The sequence below is a fragment of the Corythoichthys intestinalis genome, chromosome 5 (genome assembly GCF_030265065.1).
Source record: "Corythoichthys intestinalis isolate RoL2023-P3 chromosome 5, ASM3026506v1, whole genome shotgun sequence".
Classification (NCBI taxonomy): domain Eukaryota; kingdom Metazoa; phylum Chordata; class Actinopteri; order Syngnathiformes; family Syngnathidae; genus Corythoichthys; species Corythoichthys intestinalis.
In genome coordinates this window covers 33,146,832-33,172,797 of record NC_080399.1, presented here as the reverse complement: position 1 = coordinate 33,172,797, position 25,966 = coordinate 33,146,832, and the positions used below count along the sequence as shown (strand labels likewise).

At 40.0% G+C, this 25,966-nt stretch overlaps 1 protein-coding gene across 8 annotated transcripts in view; it reads right to left on the bottom strand.

Moving 5' to 3' along the window:
* Nucleotides 1-1,566: 1,566 nt before the first annotated feature.
* Nucleotides 1,567-25,966, bottom strand: part of cep152 (centrosomal protein 152) — a 27,596-nt gene continuing 3,196 nt past the window's right edge. For 4 of the 8 annotated variants that reach the window (XM_057837067.1, XM_057837062.1, XM_057837069.1 and 1 more), the window contains 26 exons: nt 23,265-23,377; nt 22,299-22,359; nt 21,886-22,215; nt 21,657-21,801; nt 21,407-21,547; nt 20,419-20,558; nt 19,999-20,199; nt 18,536-18,683; nt 18,352-18,443; nt 18,121-18,284; nt 17,824-18,016; nt 16,175-16,279; nt 15,978-16,084; nt 15,733-15,861; nt 15,560-15,659; nt 15,300-15,473; nt 14,973-15,224; nt 9,411-9,542; nt 8,726-9,334; nt 8,499-8,574; nt 7,191-7,358; nt 7,044-7,125; nt 6,013-6,095; nt 5,380-5,536; nt 2,524-2,627; nt 1,567-2,458 (listed from right to left, as the gene is read on the bottom strand). In XM_057837067.1, the coding sequence (XP_057693050.1) occupies nt 1,866-2,458; nt 2,524-2,627; nt 5,380-5,536; nt 6,013-6,095; nt 7,044-7,125; nt 7,191-7,358; nt 8,499-8,574; nt 8,726-9,334; nt 9,411-9,542; nt 14,973-15,224; nt 15,300-15,473; nt 15,560-15,659; nt 15,733-15,861; nt 15,978-16,084; nt 16,175-16,279; nt 17,824-18,016; nt 18,121-18,284; nt 18,352-18,443; nt 18,536-18,683; nt 19,999-20,199; nt 20,419-20,558; nt 21,407-21,547; nt 21,657-21,801; nt 21,886-22,215; nt 22,299-22,359; nt 23,265-23,377 (4,599 nt within the window). In that variant the 3' untranslated portion in view covers nt 1,567-1,865. The remainder of the gene's footprint in view (nt 2,459-2,523; nt 2,628-5,379; nt 5,537-6,012; nt 6,096-7,043; nt 7,126-7,190; nt 7,359-8,498; nt 8,575-8,725; nt 9,335-9,410; nt 9,543-14,972; nt 15,225-15,299; nt 15,474-15,559; nt 15,660-15,732; nt 15,862-15,977; nt 16,085-16,174; nt 16,280-17,823; nt 18,017-18,120; nt 18,285-18,351; nt 18,444-18,535; nt 18,684-19,998; nt 20,200-20,418; nt 20,559-21,406; nt 21,548-21,656; nt 21,802-21,885; nt 22,216-22,298; nt 22,360-23,264; nt 23,378-25,966) is intronic. The other 4 variants (XM_057837065.1, XM_057837070.1, XM_057837064.1 and 1 more) reach the window with 3 other exon arrangements.

Sequence of the window (25,966 nt, the reverse complement as noted above, 5' to 3'; positions counted from 1 at the left end):
ACGCTTATGGGGGGTGCTGCCATTGACGTCCATAGACGTCCAAAATTTTACCCATTCATTTTCAATGGGAATTTTTTTTTTTTTCCCCAAATCAACAGAAAATGACTAGATATCAATAGGACCTGTCCCCCAAATGTCCCCGATTGCATTGCTGCTTATGGAGGGTGATGCCATTGACGTCCAGGGACGTCCAAACTTCCCATTCATTTCCAATGGCATTTCTTCATGTTTGTTCATTCTTTTGATGCCAATGTACTTGGATTCCATTGACGCTTATGTACGTTGATACCATTGACGTCCATGGACGTCCAAAATTTTTCCCATTCATTTTCAATGGGAATTTTTTTTTTTTTCCCCAAATCAACAGAAAATGACTAGATATCAACAGGACGTTTCCCCCAAATGTCCCCGATTGCATTGCCGCTTATGGAGGGTGATGCCATTGACGTTCATGGACGTCCAAACTTCCCATTCATTTCCAATGGCATTTCTTCATGTTTGTTCATTTTATTGATGCCAATGTACTTGGATTCCATTGACGCTTATGTAAGTTGATACCATTGACGTCCATGGACGTCCAAAATGTTTCCCATTCATTTTCAATGGGATTTTTTTTTTTTCCCAAATCAACAGAAAATGACTAGATATCATTAGGACGTGTCCCCCAAATGTCCCCGATTGCATTGCCGCTTATGGAGGGTGATGCCATTGACGTTCATGGACGTCCAAACTTCCCATTCATTTCCAATGGCATTTCTTCATGTTTGTTCATTTTATTGATGCCAATGTACTTGGATTCCATTGACGCTTATGTAAGTTGATACCATTGACGTCCATGGACGTCCAAAATTTTTCCCATTCATTTTCAATGGGAATTTTTTTTTTTTCCCAAATCAACAGAAAATGACTAGATATCAATAGGACGTGTCCCCCAAACTTCCCCGATTCCATTAACAATTATGGAGGGTGCTGCCATTGACGGACATGGACGTCCAATTCTCCCAATCTTTTCTAATGGCTTTAACTTTGTTTAGTGCCAATGACTGGCATTATGGTCCATTCTATTGATAGACCTGAGTGGGGCTAAGATTTGTATCTCCACAGAGGAAAGACCAAGGTGTGTAATTTCTCCCGAAATTGCAGTTTCTAGTTTTAATTGATGTTTCTATTTCTCTTTTCTATTTTGCTTTTAACGAAAGGAATGGTCTGTCAATCAAATGGCATTGGGAGGGACTGGAACTAAACTTCAAAAAGGTTAAATGCATTTAAACAACAAATTTGTCTACAAATTATAAGGTATCGACAAATAAATAAAGAATTTCCCAAATAAAATTTGATACAAAACTAATAATTTGATAATTCCCAGGTGCCGACGTATTGCCATCAAGCGCAGAATACGTCTCTGGCTTATTAACATGAGTCACCGCTGATCAATTTTGAATAGATGTTCACTGTAGTGACCATGTCCCTGAAAGGGTTAAGTCGCTGCTCCATTTGTAACTTAGTACATTGATACCTTGTTATATTTGACTGCCATTGATGTCCAAACATTCACGCCATTTGATATGGCACTCTTCTTAACTTAGTGTAAAATAGATAATTTATTAAAATGCAAGACAAAACTGTAAAACAATATACACTAACTTGGTATATTAAAAAAAACACACAACACAGGAATAGAAAATAATCTTGGCTAAACAGCAAGCATGAAATCCATCCATCCATAGGTGTAAATATTTGAAGCTGACCTATGAATTTTGACCTTTTGAAACTTTTTGGGAGGATGAATCCCCTCCATTTGAAAACATGACTTGAAACATAGAACAGTCTTAAAAACGACACAACTCTGACATGTTGCTTTTAGGTCATTGACATTTTGGGTGATTGAATGGGCTGTCAAAGCCGCTGTCCTGCTGTATCAACTCCAACAACGGTGGCTTGGTAAACGCCATGCGTCGTTTGTCTCCCTCTGAGCCTGGCGTGGGCTCTCTGTGTGAGCTCATCTTTGCTTCGGGGGCGAAGGTTTGCTGCTGTGTCTTAGTCTCCTGAGCTATGTCATTATAAACTGTCAGGTCAGATGCATTTGGGCTCAGACCACCAAAGTCAGTGGCAGAGATGGAGAACGGCTTCACTGATTCTACTTTCCTTCCCGAGAAGGATGCTCGAGTGATGTGGACGCTGTCCGAGTCACTGGTGGTCAAGCTCCAGTCAGTGCATTTATCATCTCGGACCGGAAACTCCTGCTTGCTCCTTGTAATTGTGGCCGCTTTTTGAGGATAGATTTGTGCGTCCTTCGAAGTCTCTCCTGTACCTATGTTCTGCTTGCTTACGAATTTAGTCCGCGCCAGTGTCGTTTTTCGATCTTCCGTTATGACGTCATGCGCTTTAGTCAATGGGTTCCTCAAAGAATTATGACTTATCAGAGAGGGGCCAGTGGTAGACGCAACTGCCATCTGAGCTGTTAACACAAAGCAGTCTTAGAATTTTGAAGGATTGGGGAAAACACCTTTTGACAACACTCACTTGGTAAAGTGTGATTCTTTCCAGATTTATTTTTCATAGGTGTCTCCAGTACTTTCGCCATAGTTGCTAGCTTGCTGGCAGCATTCATTATTATTTTTTCAGCCCTGTAGATGACAAAAAATAACTATGATGGAAAAGAAGTCAAATAAGCTTTCAACAGGTATCAGCAAATCTCATTTAATTATTTTTAATGCCGCTTTTAACGCCACTTTATACTAATTTAATGCCCATGCCCAAGTGCAGATACTGTAGTTTCACACACACAAATTGTCAGCGTTAAACAATGCATTTTTTTTTTTATTGTTGAAGATATTAATGCAACTTAAACGCAAGAAAAAGTTTGATGCAACTTTTGTTCCAGTTAGAACACAAGGCTCAGGAAGGAGAACTCTGAGAGGTACTCTAGCAGCCCATCGATGGGTATCATCTTTAGCCCTAAAATTGGCAACCAGAGTGGCTACTAGTACATAAGAGCGATTCCTGGGCTTAAGATAAAGTTACTTTTATAGGAAGCAGAACTGAGAAAGAAACACCCATACTCACAAAAATTTTTTTTTTTTTTTAAATCAGAGAATCATGAAAAAACTGCACATCACTCACAAGGGGAGACAGGGCCTATGCATTAAGTTCTTCTCCATAGTACGACATGGAGTGGAGCTTTATGCGGACGAGCTTCTGTTATTTCTGTCTGACTTATCTCGTTCCATTCCTGCAACACTTGCCGTTTTAAAGGATCTTACTAAAATCTCAGGGTATAAATTGAATTTAGGGAAGAGTGAAATATTTCCGGTAAATCAGCTAGCCAAAAGATATCCGTTAGAAAACTTTCCATTTAAAGTGTTGAAATCAAGGTTTGTCTATCTTGGAATTTATGTGGCGGACACATTGAGCAACCTTCGTAGAATGAATTTTAACTCGCTGCTTGTACACTTAAACAAGACTTAAAAAGACGGTCCTTGCTTAATCTCTCCGTTCCGGCCCGGATAAACTCGGTTCAAATGAATCTTCTCCCCAGTTTTCTTTATTTGTTCCAGTGTATTCCGATTTTTCTTCCTCTTTCTTTTTCAAATCTGTGGACAGCCTTATTACAGATTTTATATGGAATAAAAAGAAACCTAGGCTGCGCTATCAGACACTACAAAGACCCAAAAAATTAGGTGGAATGGCTCTCCCTAACATGTACCTATTATTGGGCAGCAAACATTAAAAACTTGACATATAGGACAATGTTTCTGCCATGCTGACGAGGGCATTTGTGTAATATAGTACTTTCTCCCTTGTATAGCTTTCATTGTTCTGCACTCCTTTAATTATGTTTTTGCCTGCTATTCCCAGCTTGCCGTTTTTGTTGTTTTCCCATTTTTACTCTAAGGCAGTGCTTCTCAATTATTTTCTGTTACACCCCCCAAGGAAAACATAAATGTTTCACGCCCCCTCCAAACTCTGCCGCCACTGTAAATAGTATCATTTGTCTATAATATTACTATTATTAGTACACCTCTGCCTCACATTGTGTCCTTTTTTTCTATTTGAGAAAATAACAGATCAACTTATAAAGTATAACTTTATTAAAATGTTTTTGTTTGTAACAGAAAACACTTAACGCGCATCAATTTGCCTGAATTTTAAAAAAAAAAAAGAAAAAAAAAAGTCACATCCAAACTGTAAAAATACACTGAAGGTAAATTTTTGACCATTTGATACTGAAAAATAAAATCAGTAAATAATAACAAGTTCAAATTGATTAGAAACATGAACTCATGAGGACCATATGCCAAAAAATTTGACAGAAAAAAACAAAACTGAATAGAAAGGGGGGCCAAAGGAAGGAAAGTTTTTATTTTCGCTGCTTGCTGCTCACAGTATCACCTCCAGTTTGCAATGGTGTGGGGTTATTTAGCACTGAGCATGCTAACAGTGCTCACTGGTTTACTGATATAACACTGACAAAGCGGGACGATTGTTGGCAGTATTCGGCACGTTTTCGCTGAAAAACAACCAAGCGGCTTATCAATGAGATTGGGGTCTAATGTCTTTAAGTGGCGTCTCAATTCATTTGGCTTCCGGCTGTCCGCTATAATCATTTTTAGACCCAGTAAACAGTGGTCTTTCCTCATCTACCACTGTATTAAATGTCAAAGCCAAAAGGCGACCGAGGGAGAACCGTAGGTGAGGGCGGTCGTGGTGACGATCCCAAGCCGAAAATGGCACTTCTCGGTCGGACACGTGAGAACCGGAGAAGACAGTGGGTCGCTGCGTGAGTCCGGCCGGAAAACTGCTTTCGAAAACGGCGCACAGCTCTCCAGCTCTTCATGAGTCACTTCCGTGTGCTCTTGCTTACTTCAAAAATACTGCGCGCACTTTGAAAATGAAAGCGCCACTGCCACCCACCGAGTGGATGTACAAGTACACTTTATTCTAGTACGGCAAAAAAAAAAAAAAGCATGTTCCCGAGGTCACACGCGCCACCCCTGGCATCGCTCTGCGCCCCCCTGGGGGGGGGCGCGCCCCACTATTTGAGAAGTACTGCTCTAAGGTATGGACTCTTAATAGTTTAATGTTTAGATATTCGAACAAAGGACTTTCTGTTCTGTGTTGTTGTTATTGGCCAATGAGGAAAAAATAAAATCCTGTTAAAGTATGTAAATTAGAAAAAAATAAAAAATTCTATTTGTGAACATTTTTCATGCCTTTAACGCTTTATTTATGTAGATTCCTCTTATACATAGTTTTAATTTTTTTCAATTTATTAAACAAGATTGTTTCCGCTGGGATGCACATGATAAAGGGATAGTCTTTCCTTTCAGCGCATTGACCACCTCTAATTAAGTTCAAAGAAAGTTGACGCCGTGTTACCCTGTGGTTTTACCACCGTCTTCCAGCAGTTCCTGCAGGCACGTCAGGTAATAGTGTCTCATTTTGCGTGCTGTGTCCTTCCTCTCTTTTTGGACCTCATTCCGAATCAATTCAGCTGCTCGGTCACGGCTTTCTCTGAGGTAACGCAGCGTATCTCCTGCAAATAGGCAGTTCATAGAAAGAGTTTAGGTTACTGTAATTGTTGGACTAAAAGCCACACCTGACTATAAGCCGTCACCCACCAAATTTGACATGAAATCAGTATTTGTTCATAGATAAACCACACCGGACTATAAACTGGAGTTGTCTTCACTGTATTATGAATTATTTACACCAAAAGATATTAACTGCTAACATTTTATTTGACAGTGGTATCATAAGACCATCATAATTATAACATGACACACAGCATTCATTATAATTATGACTGTCTTATGATGCTGCTGTGAAACAAAGTGTTACCTATCAACACAAATATATCAACAACTAAGCCGCAATGGACTATTAGCCGCAGAATTCGAAATGAAAGAAAAAAAATATCGGCTTATAGTCCGAAAATTATGGTAGTTTTTCTATTGAATATACAGTATGTGCAATAATGGTTTCAAAGGGGAAAAAGGTTAGAGCTCCAACCTCTGATTCTTTCAACAGTCTTCATGTATTGCTGCTGCATCTCTTCCAGGCCCGATTGAAGGTTTTGTTGATGGTTTAAAGTTCTTAAAACACAACATCACATTTACATAGCTGGAAACAAAAGTCAACCTGCACATGCTTCATATTGACATATGTATACATCTCGAACAAAAGTTGATACAGCTGTTGTATCAACCATTGAGATAGCAGTATCCAGTTGTGTACTTTATAACAAAGCGCCAACAGCTGCTTCACGTGTATCAAGTGCTTTTTTATGCATCTATGGCTCGTGAGGCACATTTGGCATGTTTGCCTTGCCATTTCTGGACAACATGCACAAAGGAAGACCATGGATATCAAGACACATAAACCAGCACCAGCTTACTGACATGCCTGTGTGGCGTCTATACTGGGGAGGTCAACGTTGTTCTTCCGATCAAAAAGTAAGCCATAACTTGTCTATTTCTTAAGGGGACACTCCAGTGGATGTCAAGTAGCCAACATAAATAAATGATTTGGTTCAAAGAAAAGCTTGTTGTTAATTAACAACCAGCAGTGGATGAATACTGTCAGCTACTATTCAATTGAAATTTAGTGGGTTCAGTATTGTGACAAGATTGTATTGCTCACGGCAAGCCATTTTTCCCACCTAAAAAAACCCCCAAATAACATAAAACACATCTATGTGGTAAATGTTGTATTTGGGGGAAATGGGAATGTTGGCAACAAGACTTTCTTGCTATAACGCAGCAATCAATTGTTCTCAGTCTCTGCATGTTTTAAGCATTCCCAAACATGTTTCATGTATTTAGAAACATCATCAAATGATTGGAGAGTCATTTTAATCGATTTGCATGAATAGACTAAACTTTAGCCTAAATGCAACACACTCCCTCCCCAGTCATATCCAGTGTTATTTTTGTGGCTGTCAATTTTTATTTTCTATGAGAAATAAAGAGGTGCAAATGACTCATTTAATGCTGGCCCGTGGTAAACAATGACGATAGCTAGCCTGTAAAATCAACACCTACCCAGCAGCTTCGCTTCGCCTTACTTCTTCCAGTTGAAGCAGGTGTTCCGACTTTGCCTTTTGGAATCTGCTCTCATGCTCATCTAGGGGAAAAAAACATATCAACTACAAATGTCCATTAATATTTAACTGCCATTTCAGCAATAACCTTTGAGTTTCTGCACGGTCTTCTTGTTTTCTAGGACGCTGTGCTGAAGGTGCCGGCAAGCTTTCTCTAAACGCTTCTGCAGCTCCTGGTTGTCTTTCTTCAGTTTACTGGTGGTATCCATGCACTCTTTGCTGCCGCAAGCCTGCCCTCCCATCTGGGCCAAAGAGCCTACAGAGCATAGAGTACAGCGCTGTGTAAATTCTTGACCCACTGGTCTAGTCTCGTGTTTTATCGTACAATGGCATTTTTCTGACAATGAAGCACACTATAAATGAGTTTATTTTCATACACGAGGCGCACCTGGTTATGACCACCTCATAATGAATCAATGCATTATGCATCTAATAAAATATTGTATCCAGTAAATCAATGTACTGCGTTTGTAACTTGTTAACATATTTTTTGGGGGAATAATTTATATGTTATTAGTTTTATTTATGATGGGGGTGTTCTAACTATGAGCCAAAGTTTTTTTTACTGGCTCACAGAAAATTATGAAAACATTGAATATGGCCACAAAATTAAATTCAGACATTCTTTTGCACTATCCATCTTTAACACTAGATAGCGCAAGTCACCTAAACGATGTTGTCATTATTGCCAACCAATGTTGGAAACTGGATTCAGAATTTATATGAAAAATAATCCCATGGGATAAATTGATAAATTTATTTGCGGTCACTGGACATTTTTTATTTGCTCTACAAAGTTTGTTTCTGTAGTGAAAAAAAAAAAAAAAAAAAAAAAAACACACACAATATCCTTAAACCTCTTATTTTGTTGCTTTTAGCCCTTAAATTATTGACCGTCATTGCCAGTTACAGCCATCAAATTCATTTGAACTAGGAAGGCTGGCATTGAGTGATCATGCATGTTTCATTGACAGCACGCCGCCAATGAGTTAATTCTTTAAAAAAACAAAAAAAACAAACAGTAAATGTATTTTGAAAACCCAATCCTATTTTATCCGATTCCGATCCTCTAACAAATGAAAGTGGAAGGATTTTAAGTTTGTCTTTGCATCCTTTATATGAAAGCGGCATTTGGAGAAAAAAGTTTGGACACCCATGATTTATGGGTTTGATAAGTGCGTTTCTTGAACACTTTACTACAGTAGTAGAATACACTTATGCTCCAACAAAATAGGTTAAACGTCATTAAGCACAACCAGAATTCATAAAAAGGTACACTGTATTATAAAGTGCACTTTTTGGGAGTGAATGATTTTGAGAGTGCTCCTTTTAGTCTGAAAAATACAGTAAATATTTGACTTTCAACACAGCAGAAAAGCAATGAAGTAGTTCTTACTTTGCATCTCACTGATTTCTCTTTCATGCCGTTGTTGAGTTTCCCGTAACACACAGCTCAACTGAGCCTCACTTATCTGTTGGGAAGGAAATGAAATATCATTGAAGAAAACCACTTACGGCAATGGAAGTCTAATCCATTTTAACTGGAATGGCTAGCATTGAATGATCATGTTTAATTGCCCTGCTCGTTAATGGCAGCCAGTGAGTTAACAGATGAAAACTTACTTTCTTCCAGTCCTTCTTGGCCTGGGACACCGCTCGGTCAACAATGTCTACGCAGCAAGTTTGAATCAAGTGCTTCACTGCCCCTTCAGACAGTCTGTTTCCGTCGCCCTCGACGGTCCCGGAACTCCCAAGAAGCTGCGCCTGGACCTCTGCCAGGCCAGCCTGAAGTTCCGCGAGGAAATCTTCCCTCATCTGTTGTCTCTGGGCTTGTTCACTCTCAGCTTGCTGATGTTTCCACTTGTCCTCTCTCGCACTTATTGTCTGTTGAAGCTCAGCCTCCATTTGCAGGAGAAGCTCCTTCCTCTGGGCATCAGCATTGTCTCTGGCCTGCAGTAAAGCCAACTCCATCTTCTTGCACTCCTCTTGTAGTTTTCTTTGGTACAATTCCTCGCTGCGTGTTTGGAGAGCTGAGATTTCTTTCTGTTTGTCTCTTTTCCAGGCTGCTCGAGCTCCAGCGAGTTCAGCTTTCAGCAGAGCATCTTGCTCCCTCCTTAAATGGTCCAGTTGCCTCTGGAGTGTCACCAATTTCGCTTGGAGTTCCTCCACCGTCCCACAGTTTTGACCAAGGAGTGTTTCATGTTGCTCTACCGCTATCAGAGGTTGCCATATCTGACACATTTTCATTAAGTAGTAAGAGTAATTTTAAAATGTTGCTGCAAAAGTCAAACTATAAATTTTTCTATACCTTTTCTTCCAGGGATTGTTTTTGTAGCTGTTCCCATTTCTCCCTCTCTCTTTGAAGAGAGGCTTGATATTCTGGTAATGAAGTCAAATCCTCAATCCAGCGGTCATAGGCCCTGGTCACTGCATCTTCAACCTGAAAAGTGCACACTTTGTTTACCAGGTACTTGAAAAATGTAGGGGAGAACGGGGTTGGTTGGCACAATTTTTACTTTTTCATGAATTTAACAGTCATTTATTACAGTAAAACAATGTCTTGGGTTGGATTTAACAATTTTCCCAAGTTTTTTTTTTTTTTTTTTTAAACAGTAATTTGTACATTGTGGTTTACCCTGGTAGACGAGAAGGTAGCCTCCCTCTGCGATCTGGTGGGGCGATGGATCCTGACTGTTGTTTGTGCCTATGCACCGAACAGCAGCTCAGAATACCCACCCTTTTTGGAGTCCTTGGAGGGTGTGCTGGAGAGCACTCCCTCTGGGGACTCCCTCTTTCTGCTGCGGGACATCAACGCTCACGTAGGCAATGACAGTGAGACCTGGAAGAGGCGGGATTGAAAGGAACCCCAATCAGAACCCGAGCAGTGTTCTGTTATTGGACTTCTGAGCTCATCACGGTTTGTCCATAAAGAACACAATGTTCAAACATAGGGGTGTTCATATGTGCACTTGCCACCAGGACACCCTAGGCCGCAGTTCGATGATTGACTTTGTAGTCGTGTCATCGGATTTGCGGCCGCATGTTTTGGACACTCGGGTGAAGATGGGGGCGGAGCTGTCAATTGATCACAATCCGGTGGTGTGTTAGCTCTGATGGCGTGGGAAAATGCTGGCCAGGCCTGGCAGACTCAAACATATTGTGAGGGTCTGCTGGGAACGTCTGGCAGAATTCCCTGTCAGAAAAAGCTCCAACACCCTCCGCCGCCCTTGTCCCAGGAGAGGTGGGGGGCATTGAGTCCGAGTGGGCCATGTTCAGTGCCTCCATTGTTGAGGCAGCCGATCAGAGCTGTGGCTGTAAGGTGGTTGGTGCTTGTCATAGCGGCTATCCCCGAGCCCAATGGTGGACACAAGCGGTAAAGGATGCAGTCAAGCTGAAGAGAATCCTACTGGGCTTTTTTGGCGGGTCCCCAGAGGCAGCTGACAGGTACCGGCTGACCAAGCAAAATGGAGCGTCGGCGGTCGCTGAGGCAAAAACTCTGACATGGGAGGAGTTCGGCGAGGCCACGGAAAAGGACTTCCGTATGGATCCGGGGAAATTCTGGTCCACCATCCAGCCTCAAGAAAGGAAAGCAGTGCACCATTAACACTGTGTATAGTGGAGATTGGGTACTGCCCACCTAGACACGGGACATCCTGAGTCGGTGGGAAGGATACTTCGAAGACCCCCTCAATTCCACTGACATGCCTTCTTCGAGGAAGCAGAGTCATTGGACTCAAAGGTCGGCTCTCCTTTCTTTGGGGTCGAAGTCACTGAGTTGGTTGGAAACCTCCTCGGTGGCAAGGCCACGGGGTTGGAGGAGAGCCACCCAGAGATCCAAAAGGCTTTGGATGTTGTGGGGCTGTCAGGGCTGACAAACCTCTACAGTGCCTCTGAATTGGCAGACCCGGGGGGGGGGGCGCTCCTTTTTAAGAAGGGGGACCGGAGGGTGTGTTCCAATTATACTCCTCAGCCTCCCTGGTAAAGTCTATTCAGGGATGCTGGAGAGGAGGGTCCGTTGGGAAGTTGAATCTCTGATTCAGAAGGAGCAGTGTGGTTTTCGTCCCGGCCGTGGAACAGTGGGCCAGCTATACACCCTCTGCAGGGTCCTCGAGGGTGCATCGGAGGTTTGCCCAACCGTTCTACATGTGTTTTGTGGATTTGGAGAAGGCAATCGACTGAGTCCCTCGGGTAGTCTTGTGGGGGTTGCTTCGGGAGTACGGGGTACTGAGCCCGCTTTTAAGGGCTATTCGGTCCCTGTATGACCAGTGCCAGAGTTTGGTGTGCATTGCTGCCAGTAAGGCTGGACTCCACCAAGATTGCCCTGACCAAGATTGCCTTTAGTCACCGATTCTGTTCATAACTTTAATGGATAGAATTTTTAGGCGCAGCCAAAGCGTTGAGGGGGTCCGGTTTGGTGACCTCAGCATTGCATCTCTGCTTTTCGCAGATCATGTGGTGCTGTTGAGTTCATCAAGCCATGATCTTCAACTCTCACTGGAGCAATTTGCAGCAGAGTGTGAAGCAGTTGGGATGAGGATCAGCACCTCCAAATCTGAGACCATGGTCTTCAGTCGGCAAAGGGTGGCGTGCCCGCTCCGGGTTGGTGATGAGATTCTGCCCCAAGTGGAGTTCAAGTATCATGGAGTCTTGTTCACGAGTGAGAGTAGACAGACCGGGAGATCGACAGGCTGATTGGTGCAGCGTCGGCAGTGATGCGGACTCTGCACCGGCTCGTTGTGGTGAAGAAGGAGCTAAGCATAAAGGAGAAGCTCTTGACTTCCCACTCGATCTACCTATGCCTACGCAACTAACACTGGCAGAAACTTTTGCTATGCGTGACAAACTGGCACTCGACAGTCCCAAAGCCCAGGGAATAACAAGAGTCATTGCCGAAGAATTCATTCTGGATGACGAGCCATTATCTCTCGTGAGTAAAGACGCACCATCCAACACTTAAAACCACGGTACAACATGCCCAGCAGTCATTACATCCTTGAGCGATTCGGCCATGGAAGATTCGAGAACGATTCACAAACATCCAAATTCCGATTATTGAAATATATCAAGTAAAGCGGAACAAATACACAGCGCGGTCTTCGGGACGCAATGAGAATCGGACCGCATTGCGTCCCAAGAGTAAACATCATGCTTGTCATCGACCCGGGTAATGCCAATGCTCAACTCACGGCTTTAGCTCAACTCATGCCGCTGGATAAAAAACACAAGAATACCTGACTGCTGCTGACAGCCGCTACAAACTATGTCAACATCGTTTTACTGTAGATAATAGATATCATAACTTATATAAAACTAGATGCAAAATGACAGACTCGACGGCGTTAGCAACACTGAAGTATTGAAAACTAGTTGCGTTAGTAAACAGCCGCCATCTTAAAGCAGGAGACTTCCCTAATAGGCTGTTGTGAACCTTCCAAGCGAACCTAATTAACTTTTTATCTAAAATACTCATAAATCGGCAAAATCATGACTTGAATCTATCTTCAAAACAGTTTTAAAACTTTCACATGTTGAAAGTAGACAGAAGAGAAATTATGGAATAATGGGAGCAATTTTAACAACTTTAACAGTTGATTTGCAAAATTAAATGAATTGAATGTAGTTTAAAGCTGCTGATACAGAATGGGGACTTGAGTATTTTATTTACTGTTTTAAAATGTTAACTTGATACTGAAATAGTTGTTTATTTAAACCTGAGAGTCTTTTTATACAATTTTTGTAACTAATGCACGAAACATTAAAAGCATCTAATAGCTTGGGGGATTTGTGGGATTTTCCACTGAGGTTGTTTGTGTGTTTTGCTTTTTTAAGACAGTTTACAATATTATTTGCACGTTTTACTGACTGACTATGCCATTTCTGTTTGTTATTTATAATATTTGTGTTTGTCACTGAATAATCAGGTCCGTTTCTTGTTACCAACTGTTGTGTGTTATTCAAACTCACCTAATTCAGCTGGCTAGTTGTTATCAAGAGTACTAAAACCTTTTTCAACATGAGTCTGACAACTAAGTAAGGAGGTTAAATAACTTTAAACTTGAACACATGCTCAGATAGGCCGGTATCGGCCAGTATCGGTATCGGATCGGAAGTGCAAAACAATATCGGTATCGGATCGGAAGTGCAAAAACATGGATCGGGACATCCCTAACAACTACAACTAAAGTTATGTGAAAAGTGCCAATACTTTACCACTATATTTATTGTTGTAATCAAAATAACGCAACCATCAGTTTTTTGGTTTTATTTATTTTTTTAATCAAGTGCAAGCGCAAAGTGCCAATAAGGTCAATATGCATAACTGTGGTCCTAAGCTGTGACCAGCCCTTGTACAAAGGTAAATGGCTTCTACATTCACTTTGAAGGCAACATGCATGTTGGCCCAAAACCAATAGCGACATTGTCCAAAATAGTTTTAAAATGCTTTTATCAGCTGATTATTATCAGCTACTGCACCTGATAATATCACACAACTCTAATAAATTATGTAAAAACGTTTATTTAACCATCAAGTTTACATCATTTTTAATGCTTTGAACATTTAGTTTAATGCTTTTTAAGGCCTGAATTTTGACAAAACCCGTTTAATGACTTTAAATGCCTTTTAATGACCCGCATAAACTCTGTAATATTGCGCAACACCGCCCTATGGTAGGCGAGTTATAGCAAGTGTGACTAAGCCTGTCGCAATATGCAATAATTCCATTTATCGCGCGGTATATAAAAATGAAGACGGTAATTTTCCCGCTGCGATTTATCGCCTCGCGTGCACGTGCACGCACGCGTGCGTACGCACTTGCGGCAGATGTGTGGCAGACGTACTTGACAGCGCTGTTTAAAGTTCAGCTTCCTTGTTGCCAACTACGCAACATGCTGGGATGAGGACTCACTCTGTTTTATTGACTTCTGGGTATGTTCGTTTTATATATTTGAGTTTGAGTGACTGTCATTCAATGGAGGGAGGCAGGGCCGAGTGCACTGTCGGCCCACAGCAATGAGTGAGCGGAGTGAGGAAGAGGACGAACCAGTCAGCAAAATGTTTCTGGAGGTTGTTTCAACAAAGATGGCCAACAGAAAAAATCTACATGCTCATTTGAAACACTATCACCCTCTCCAGTTTTCACTGCTTAGTAGGAAAACTGCATCACAACAAGCGGAGCCTCCTCGTCACGTTAATTGACAATTAGAGGTGTTCGCCTGATGTGAGAAATACAGATGACACCGTGCAAAATAGGTTCCCTCACGGAAAGTGAAATCTGCTACATTGCTGAAGAAATGAGACCGTTTAACCTCTGTTTAGTGTTATTTGATACCTTTTGGAGCTAAATTTTTGTTACTGCAACTTAATTAGTCTATTTTTCTCTGTTGTTGTTGAAGTGAAATTACTGTTACTGCAACTTTATACATATGTGCCTAAATGCTTCGGTTATTAAGTGCAATTTTATTTTTTCTCGAAAAAAGACATTTTATTTATTATGTGTTTCTGTGCGGTATTAATATTGTTGTATTTTACTTGAAAGAGGCATGGTCTATTGTTTTTAGGTGTGATTTCTTAAAAGGTATTTTTGAATTTAAAAGAAAACATTTATTGCGTTTAAATGGGTGTTGTTGGTCTATAAATATATACTGTATTCTCACTGCGTTATTGTAAATTGGTTAATTTTTTTTTGGGGGGGGGGGGGGGGGGGGCGCAATAATATCGCATATCGCAATAATTTATGAGATAATTTATCGCCCACTAAAATTTGTTATCGCGACAGGCCTAAGTGTGACAACTGACCAATGCGACAACCAACCCAGTTCTCCGCTACATGGTGATTCATGAATGATTTACATGCTTTGGCATACTAACCTTAACGGCCAAGTCCTCCAGATGTTTCTCTTGAGTCTCCTTCAGGGTTTGTTTCCTGGCTTCTTCCACTGCTTGCCGCTGAACTTTGTCAGCTTCCATTTGCAGCTGGTTTCTTTGAATCCTGAGCTTGGCGTCCAACTCTTCAGTGGTAATAGTCATACAGTTAACTTGCGTCTCATCTGTCTGACAGGCTCCCTCAGAGGTCTCCAGGTGTTTTTCATGCCTGGCTTCTTTTAGCTTCAGAGTCCAAGTCTGCAGAGAATCACAATTAAACCAAATTGGTGTGTGCTAGCTCCTACTAGGGCTCTGAAAATTGTCCAGCCATACCTGATGGTGCTCCTCATCCCAAGCAGCCTTGGCCGAGGCCACGTGTCGCCGGATCTCTGCCTCCTTCTCCATGGACCAGACAGTCTTGAGCTGCGTTACAGAGGCTTGATGTTGCATCTCAAGTTCAGACCTTAGTTTCTCCAAATCGGCGCTGCCCTCTTCTTGTTTTTTCTGCTAAACAAGTAAAGAAATTAAAAACCTCTGTACCATTCCGTGTGAGTTCAAGGGAGCAACCAATTTTGATAAGCAAGCCATCTCACCGAGTATACCTCATTCTCCAATGAGTCCCTCTCCTTGCACATAGACATGTATTCCTTTTGCACAGCAGAAATCTCATGTCTGGCCTCAGACAGCTGAATACTGGACGGGTGGGAAAAAAAATGTTGAGTGATCTGTTCGGTTCAAACCTTAAACAGACACACCAGGCACGTACTTGAGCTGATGGATGCGTTGCTCATATTGTGTTGTCAGATGTTCAACCTGAGCGTCGTGATTCATCATGAGTTCTCTCTTGACTTGGTTCACCACATCGTCCATATGCTGCTGATTAATCTGCTCAGATCTCCATGAAGAAAGAAACACAAGTAACTCATTCACTGACATTAATGTCGATAGACATCGAAGAAGTCCAAAGGGATTGGACGTCTATCATCTTCAATTTTCTTGTTTGTCTCTTACCGCTTAGCAGTCTCCTGAATCTCCTTCATCTTGTGGCAGAGCTGCTTGTAATTAGATTGCAGGTTCTCCTCACTCTGCTTCCGCTGTTGAATTTCCTTTTTTAACATCTACATTGGAAAAACAAAAAGCAACAATCAGTAAGTAAATAACCTCCTTGTTTTCAACTAACAAAAAATGAAACTAAACTGGCAACCAACCTCCACTTTATCCTGCAAGAGTCGTGTGTTTTCCTGTAGTTTTGTGAACTCATTTTGGTCCCCTTCAGTCCTGTTTGGCTGTTTGATCTGGCTGGACTGTACAACCTATGGACACACATGCTTTCTTTATACCTACAGTAGCTAAGTGGTTCTCAAAGTGTGATACGGGAGCTCTCTCTCGTGGTATACGTAAGACTGAATTAAATCTTCAAATGACCTTTGATTCCCCTAAAGTGCATCAATCAAGTTAAGTACAGTTGTATTCAACTTAAACTACAAGATTCACATTTAACAGAACAGTCTCTTTAGAAATATTTAGGGAACAAAATCTAGTAAATACTATTTAACTCAATCCCAGTGGAAAGAATATCGTTTAGAGCTGCAACTGACGATTATTTTCATAACAAAATAATCGGACAACTAATCGACTTTTTGTGAGCATGTTATGAGTAATAATGAAGAGAAAATGGATGACTTTCCTTCAAAAATAATATCGCATTACAGCTTCCTGACTTAGCTGTAGTCTACAACTATACTTTCCAAGAACATAAAACTCGATTAAAGTTTTTAATAAAGGTTCAAAGCATAAAACAAAAATAATTTCTCAGTACACAAATCAGACAAAAATCCCTGTTCTTTCAAATAAAAAAAAGTGCTGCTGATTGACATTTTGTTCTGTAGGAAAAGTGCTGATATAAATTGTGTTAATGACAGTTGAATTTCTTAAAACAAACTAAAAAACAAATCAAATAAGGAGGAGGCAGACATTCATAAATACAATCCAAATACAATTTCAAAGCCCACTCTCTTGTATGACAATTTAAAGTTTGAATGGGAGTTTGTGTTGAAAGAACACTCTGAGCCAGGGGTGTCCAAACTTTTTGCAAAAGGGGCCAGATTTGGTGCGGTAGAAATGTGGGGGGCCGACCTTGGCTGACGTCCTTTACGTAGAACAGTGGTTCTTAACCTGGGTTCGATCGAACTCCAGGGGTTCGGTGAGTAAATCTAAGGTTCGGCGAAGGTAAAGAAACGCAGAGCCCTATTTTGGTACACTAACTACTCTAAGCAAAGTGGCTTTTCAGACCAGTTTTTGGACTGGTTTACTCCTAATTTACAGGCTTAATGAATTTCTTTTAACTCCTTGTCCTCGAGAAGGACGTGGCTTGCTCAGTAGAAGGTTGACTTGATATGAGGGAATTCAACAGACCAATGGGCAGCATGGTCTCAAATTTTGATCTGTTCGTAAAACATGCTGTAAAAATGAAAATAATTTTGGACAGGACTATAATAAATTATTATCTTGCTAGCTTAGATATATCTGTTTTGAATTAAAAATAAAAGTGCTTCATTATCTAATTCCGAAGGGTTTGGTGAATCCACATGTGAAACTTGCAGGGTTCGGTACCTTTAGCAAGGTTAAGAACCACTGACGTAGAACAATATATTTAAGCAAATTTAAGCAAATTAAGATACAAATAAAATCTACTGTAAGTGCAGTGTTCCTTTTTTTTAATGAACATTTTGGCTTACTATACTAATGTATTTTAATTCATTGGCTGCCACTGATGACAGTAGATGTCCCTTAGAGTTGGTAATTGCTGTTAAATGTTTATGATATACAAATTCAGTGCCAAGGTTTTAATTCTCACCGATAAACCGAGCTTGGCTTCCTCCAATTCGGTCTCCAGCTCGTTCACTCGGATCTGACTCTGTTGCAGTTGCTCCTTCAAGTTACTGATCTTCTGCCGCTTTGCCTTTAAACACATCAGGCAGCGCTGCACCTCTTCTCGAAGTAAAGCATCCTTTGGCAAATTGGAATCTGACAAGTTGGCCAAGGCCATCCTGATCAAGCAGAGGAAGAAGAGAAATGTTTGGAAGTGCACTCAATTCAATATCCCCTGAAGAGAATAAGACCTTATGATGAAAATGGCCAGTTGGACCACTACCTGTGGAGAGAACCATTTGTCAAGGTTGTTTTCTTAAAGCCCAAGTCCAAACAGGATTCCGTAAGTTGGTTCTCGCAGTCACCTTTTCCATCCAATGTAATAAGACCATGGTTCAAAGCAGATTCATATCGCGTAATCTCCTCTTTCAACTGATCCATATCCTCCTGCAGGGTAAAAAAAGATGTTTTAGAAAAATAAAGTGTTTTCGAGTGATAAAAATATATCACAAACCAGTAACACTTTGTTCATATTTTCGCTGATTTCCTTGGCTTTTTTGACCTGGTTTAGATTGATCTTTAGTTGATTTATTTCCAGCACAGAACCTAGAGAATTAAAATTTAAATCACAGTAAAATATAAGGAAAGATGGCTCTGTGAAGGCTGTTCACTTGTATGACAACTTTGCTTTGGCTTACTAGTCTGCAGCAGCGTGGCACATTGGCGCTGACTCTCCTCCAGACGCTGATTAAGAGCATTGACCACATCGGCACGCTTTAGTTGCTCTTCTTCTCTTTGTTGCTCCAGCTGTTTCACCTGCTGTTGGTACCTCTTATTACAATCCATCTGAAAATATGGCACGACAAGAGCAAAGAGGGGAGAATGGGGTTGGTTGTTACATTTGCCATTACTCTACCACCAGAGGGCAGTGCATTATGCTTTCATGCATAAGATATTTAGTTAAGAAATAGGTGTTTGCCCTGGGTGTTTTTTTTTTGTTTTTGTTTTTTTTAAAGTTAAATCTTTCTGCAAACTGTAGGTTTTGAAATTAGTCATGGTATGACACCACACTGTGCCTAAGTACCAAGTACCTGCCCTCTTCTTTCTTCCTCCACACTTACTAATATTGGGAGCACCCAGGAGACAGGCAAGCTTGTTTTTAGTTGGGGGGAACCTGGTTCTAAAGTGCTCCATTAAGTATACAGTATATAAATACTATTTAAAACTGGACGGGTACATGTGCATTTGCTGATGTACAGTGCTGTGGGTGTGTGTGTTGGCATCAAGTAAGTGAATGTTTTCTCTAAGAACATTAAAGGAATATCTAAACATTTTGGAACCAGGAAGTCCAAGTGACATCTAGGTTAAGCTTCCGCCGGTGCCGATTAAACTCACTAATGGACAAAAACAAGTGGATGAATCCAAATTTGTGCGTAGACATTGCTGCACGGCCACATAAAATGGCATCACCCCACAATGAAATCAGCCAGATTTTGTCTCTGCAACCATATTCGTGCTTTCTGCAGAAAATTTGGATACGTTCATCTTTCTTGCAAAAATCTGTAAACTTGGATAGTTCCATTTGTCATGTTCATGGGTTTAAAGTTTACAGTTAAGCTTATTTATAACTTTATTAAGACGTTAAAATTGACACAATTTTTGTTCTTTTAAAAACTAACGGCAATTTAAGTTTCACCCAAATGGGTCGCTTTTATTTATCAACCCACTTTTATTGTATATATTTTAAAAAATATAACCATTTTAAGTATTTTTTTCCCCAACTTGTCACAAAAAAATAACCAAACCGAACTGAAATTACATTTTAGTGTACTGTTACACACCTAGTGAGAATCAACCCGACAATGGGTATGGTTGTCACAAAGTTTGAAGAAGTCTGATAGACATTAAGTTACTGAAAAGAAAAAAATAAAATAAAAGGGAAAAATGAAATTTCATTGTAATAAATGAATCACTATTCAAAATATGTGTTGATGGGAAGATATTCATGAAAGTGAAAATTTTGACAACCAAACTCTTTCTCCCCTACGTTAGGGAAAAACCACATTCAATCAATCAGGCAAAATATATGTATTGAGACATTCAGAATGTATCATTATTGAATTGACAGCACCAAACCGATCAACGTATTGATAACCCAAACCTGTTCATCCAAAGCTTGAGATTTGGCATCAAGCTGTTGCTGTAAGACCAACAGTGTGGCTTCATGCTGCTCCCTGATGACGGTAATGTCTCTATCATGTCGCTCACGTGGTTTGGACAGTGTCTCAGAACGACGCAACTCCAATATCTGTTGATTTAAACTGTCCGCCAAATCCTTAGCCAGACCTAGTTCCTTTGTTTTCTGAAATCAGATTAAATATGGAAATTTTTACACCGATTAAAAGGGCAAAGACCTACTCAGCCATTGTTGCAAGGGGAAAAAAACTGACCCACAACCACCAGTCACATTCAATTTAGGTGGGAGAGGGAGACAGGAAAGAGGAGTAGAAGTCACCGTCAATGGCATTGAAACATGAACATTCACTGACAACCCTCCCAATTGACATGGATTTCACATTACCTCTCGGTCGCTCTCTTTGAGGGTCCATATAATCTGCTCATTCGCTTTAATTTTGTTTTCCATTTGAACCTCCTGCTTTTTGGCCTTAGCCAGTTGACAACTCAATTCCTTAACGTTTGCGTCAGAACTAGCTTTCTCATCTGTGTAGAAAACAAGACTCAATTGGAGGGGAGTGTTCCTAGTTGGGCATCAAAATGGAAAATATGTGAATACAGAAACACCTTTGTTTTAGTCCACAATAGAGTAACTGCTCCCCCTTAACCCTTTATAGGCCACTCATTTAAATACTATGAAAGTTATTCTGTTTTTATTAATTCTTATTTTGTTTCTATTAACATTTTATCAATTTAAAATTGTATTAATTCATGGAAAAAATATAACAATGATTATAGTATTGTTTGGATCATACAGGTGCACCTGATTACAGGGTGCACCACAGATGAATGAGTATTTTCATTTATAAGGCGATCCTGAATGCAAGGCGTACTACCAGTGCATCAATCTAGTGCATTTGTTCTTCATCTTTCAACATTGAAATTATCGTTTTTATGGATTTGTTTTTTATTAGTTTCATTTCTTAGTCCTATGTATAATTAATGTCTGTCCTTAAACACTTTGCTGGATTAGTATAATGCAGCTAAGCTCCAATAAAATAGGTTTGAGGTGATGAAGCACAACCAGAATTTATACATAAGGTGCACTGTCAATTTCTGGGGAAAAAAAAAAAAAAAAAGATTTTAAGTGCGCTTTAAAGTCTGAAAAATAATAGACTTATAATTGAGATCTGGCGTTTGGGGTCATGAAACTCACACATGTATACCAAATGTTAATATTGCGGCCTAAATCACCCAAAATGTGATGTCCACAGAGATTAGGTCGTAATGGAGTCAGTTTTGTTTCTTCCAATTAAGATAAGATATTTACTTGTCCTATAATGTCCAAACAATCCTAATAATGTTTAAATGCCAAGATTACAAGGGAAATATACTTTTGAGAATTCCAAGCTTGTGCTCAAGTTCTCTTATATTGCGTTTGGAATCCTCCAGCTTTTGCTCCAACTCGACAACATTATTTCTATATGCCTGGTTAACTGTCCGCTGTTGGGCAAGTTCCTCCTTCTCAGCGGTTTCTAAAAGACAGCAGAATATCACATCAATCACTCAAACATATAACCGTGTGGAGGGAGGGAAAACAACCTAACAAATGGTTGGGATTCCCTGCCTTTGCATCCCACTTACGTTGTGTTGAGTCAAGCAACTCTCTTTGCAGTTGATCATACGGATAATGTCGGTGCGTGGCCAGTGAGCTCAATTTCTGATGCGGAGAAATTTGAGGATTGGAGATGAGCTTGTGATCCGTCACATGTCGCTCCACTGCTCCAGACTACAGATTCAAAACAAGTAAACATGTTAAAAGTACATCACAATCGACCACAACACCAGATAAGCGGCATTTATTGATCCTTACGTGAAAATGGTCTCTTGGATTTTTGTAGTTACCGTTGTCGTATTTATCACCTGTGGTTTCTTCATTATGATTTACAACGTTAAGAGCACGAAGGTGTGGTTTCGACCCATAAGGTTCGTTGGTGTAAAAACCATTGACTTCCCCAGAATTTTCTGATCCAATGCTGGTACGTGTGCAGTCTTCCTGAGCGAATTGTGTATCTAGTGGCTGCTGGTTGCACATTTGAGCCCAAAGTTGAGTTTGAGCATGCCGCTGATGACCATTAATCTCAACTCCTCCATTCTCGTGAGCAAAACCACGGGGCAGTTGAATGTAGTTTTCTCCGTAGTTCTTTAAAGAGATATTAAGAGTAGTCATTTCTAATTTAAAATATAATAGAAAACTATAAAACATGAACAACAACAAAATCATGCCTGCTCATTAGAAGTTGGCAGAGGACGGTTTGACCCATGCTGATTCCTTTTGGACTGTGGGCTGTAAAGACAACAAAGGAACATGACCATACAAATCTACCAGGGATGGACATTTTACCTTGTATACTATAACTTGTCCTATAAAGTAAAGGGCAAATGACTATTTTTGCTAATTAAAAAAAAAAACAAAAAAAACCATTGCATCATAAAGATCTCAATTAATATATATGGTGTACAATATATTTTTAATTATGAATATTCTTTAAATAATTCTTTATTGAAGAAATTATTAATTTAAAATATGTTAATAAAAACTGCATTAAAATGGCCAAGTTGATCAATCATGACTAAAGTAGCATTAAAATCCATTTTGTTTCTAATAAAGAGCATAATTTCAGTTTGAAGCTTTTTTATTTAAGCTATTATTTTTAAGTAAAACCAATCATAAAAAGGAAATTATAATATTTTCTAAGATTCCCTCCACCCCTTTGTTTTGTGGATGGATTTTTAAACAAATCGAAAAAAAGAATTTGAAAAAAAAAAAAAAAAAAAAGTAATTACTGTCAACTCACTGCCAACCATAGTCAACAGCAGATGTCCAATTCATTCAAAATGGGAGGACTGACAGTGAACGTTCATTTTTCAGAGCCATCGATACTGCTAGACATCCAATCCATTTTGACTGGGAGGGTTGACAGCAATCATTCACTGCCAACGTCCCCCTGTCAAAACGGATTGGACGTGTAGCACCGTCAATGGCCTCCAATGACTCAAATGAGTGACCTATAAAAAGGTTTAATTAATTGAAAAAGAAAACGGGGGAAAAAAAAACAATACATTTAAAATTCTACAGTAAGACTTGTTGGAAATCTACTGTTTAAAGAATATCAAAAGGGCAAATATGTTTGTCATGATATAAAAAGAAGAAAAAGAGGATGACAAGAAAAAAGAAGATAATTGTGGTACCTGTTACTGGCATTTTTATTGCAGATTGGTGAATATTCCTGCTCTGTGCAGGAGGACTCTCGACTATCTTCCAGCATGTCATCATCTGGCATCTCAACAATAAGCTGTCTAAGCTGCAGAAAAAAAACACTCAGGTCAATGAGTTATCATGGTTATGCAGCCAACATGGATAACAACCCCCCTAAATTTACGTCATTTTGCAATATTAGAACTGAAACTGCTCCAAAGAGCTGTAAAAACAGTGGTCATTCTAAAAAAAATAGCATATTGTGATAAAGTTCATTATTTAATTAATAATTATTATTAATAATGTACTGATAAACATTGGACTTTTATATATTTTAGATTCATTACACACAACTGAAGTAGTTCAAGCCTTTTATTGTTTTAATATTGATGATTTTGGCCAAAAAGTCCAGAAAAAAACAAAAATCCCTATCTCAAAAAATTAGCACATCATGAAAAGGTACTCTAAATAAGCTACTAACCTAATCATCTGAATCAACGAATTGACTCAAAACCCCTGCGAAAGATTCCTGAGGCTTTTAAAAACTCCCAGCCTGGTTCATTACTCAAAACCGCAATCATGGGCAAGACTGCCAACCTGACTGCTGTCCAGAAGGCCATCATTGACACCCTCAAGCAAGAGGCTAAGACACAGACAGAAATTTCTGAGTGAATAGGCTGTTCCTTGAGTGCTGTACCATGGCATCTCAGTGGGAAGTCTTTGGGAAGGAAAAAGTGTGGCAGGAAACACTACACAACCAGAGGAGGTGACCGCACCCGGAGAAAGATTGTGGAGAAGGGCCGATTCCAGACCTTGGTGGACCTGCAGAAACAGTGGACTGAGTCTGGGGACCTGCAGAAACAGTGGACTGAGTCTGGAGTAGAAACATCCAGAGCCACCGTGCACAGGCCTGTTCTGGAAATGGGCTAAAAGTGCCGCATTCCCCAGGTCAAGCCACTTTTGAACCTGAAACAGCGGCAGAAGCGCCTGACCTGGACTACAGAGAAGCAGCACTGGACTGTTTGGCAGTGGTCCAAAGTACTTTTTCCGGATGAAAGAAAATTTTGCATGTCATTCGGAAATCAAGGTGCCAGAGTTTGGAGGAAGACTGGGGAGAAGGAAATGCCAAAATGCCTGAAGTCCAGTGTCAAGTACCCACAGTCAGTGATGGTCAGGGGTGCCTGCTGGTGTGGGTCTACTGTGTTTTATCAAGGGCAGGGTAATTGCAGCTAGCTATCATGAGATCTGCTGAAAAGCTTTATGGAGATGAATATTTCATTTTTCAGCACGACCTGGCACCTGCTCACAGTGCCAAAACCACTGGTAAATGGTTTACTGACCCTGGCATTACTGTGCTCAATTGGCCTGCCAACACTCCTGGCCTGAACCCCATAGAGAATCTGTGGGATATTGTGAAGAGGAAGTTGAGAGACACCAGACCCAATACTGTGGATGAGCTTAAGGCCGCTATGGAAGCATCCTGGGCCTCCATTACACCTCAGCAGTGCCACAGGCTGACTGCCTCCACGCCACGCCGCATTGAAGCAGTCATTGCTGCAAAAGGATTCCCAACCAAGTATTGAATGCATAGCTGATATAATTAATTGAAGGTTGTCTTTTTTTTGTATTAAAAACACTTTTTTTGTACTGGTCGGATGAAATATGCAAATTTTTTGAGATAGGGATTATTGGCTATTCTTGACTTTTTTTTTCCAAAATCATCAATATTAAAACAGTAAAAGGCTCGAACTACTTCAGTTGTAATGAATCTAAAATATATGAAAGTCTAACGTTTATCAGTACATTACACAAAAAAATGAACTTTATCACAATATGCTATTTTTTTAGAAGGACTTAATAGGACAATTTAGAACCAACACAAAGTTTCAACAGTAAAACAAATAAAATGCATGAAACAAGACACAACAAGGGCGGAAACTAACGGAACCAAAGGAATAAAAAAAGGGTAAACAAAGAACGAAAATATGCAATTAAAAAAAAAATCTTCACGTGTATCATTATCATATGAATTATCTATTTAAAGGGACAGATAAGACCTAGTATCGACGACCCTCATGTGAAAAATGGTTGTGCAAATAATTTAAAAATGCAAACCACGATTTCCTAGATAAATGATAACTAGGGATGCACGATATCCATTTTTTGAAACCGATACCGATATCGATAACTTCCTGCTCCTCAAGGCCGATACTGATATGATAACCGATAATATATATCATTTTTTAATGTATATCAATCAGTCAATATCGTTGACGATGGTTTCCCCTGAACAATGAGCACTGATCTAAAACAAACATAAACCCAACAGGTATTGTGCTTTGTCAGCAGATAAAACATTTGGTGCAACGGGAGAAGAGACTTTTGTGGTCTTGGTCCATGAAACAACTTTCTTAGCCTGGCAATTATAGAACAGCAAGCCCATCAATAACCAAAAGACCTCTCAATAACTTGTAAATATGACACTGTAAAATGCAAACATTTGCTAATTGACATAGAACGGTTTATACGTAACTCAGGGAAGGAAAAATACGGCCTCTAGAAAAGTAACAAAACTTTGCATACGAGCAAAACAGGAGTGGAAACAAACGCACACATCCCAATCCGACACTAAAAATATTATTAAAAGGACATATAACATATATTGTTATTGGATTTATTGGGATGATGTCATAAT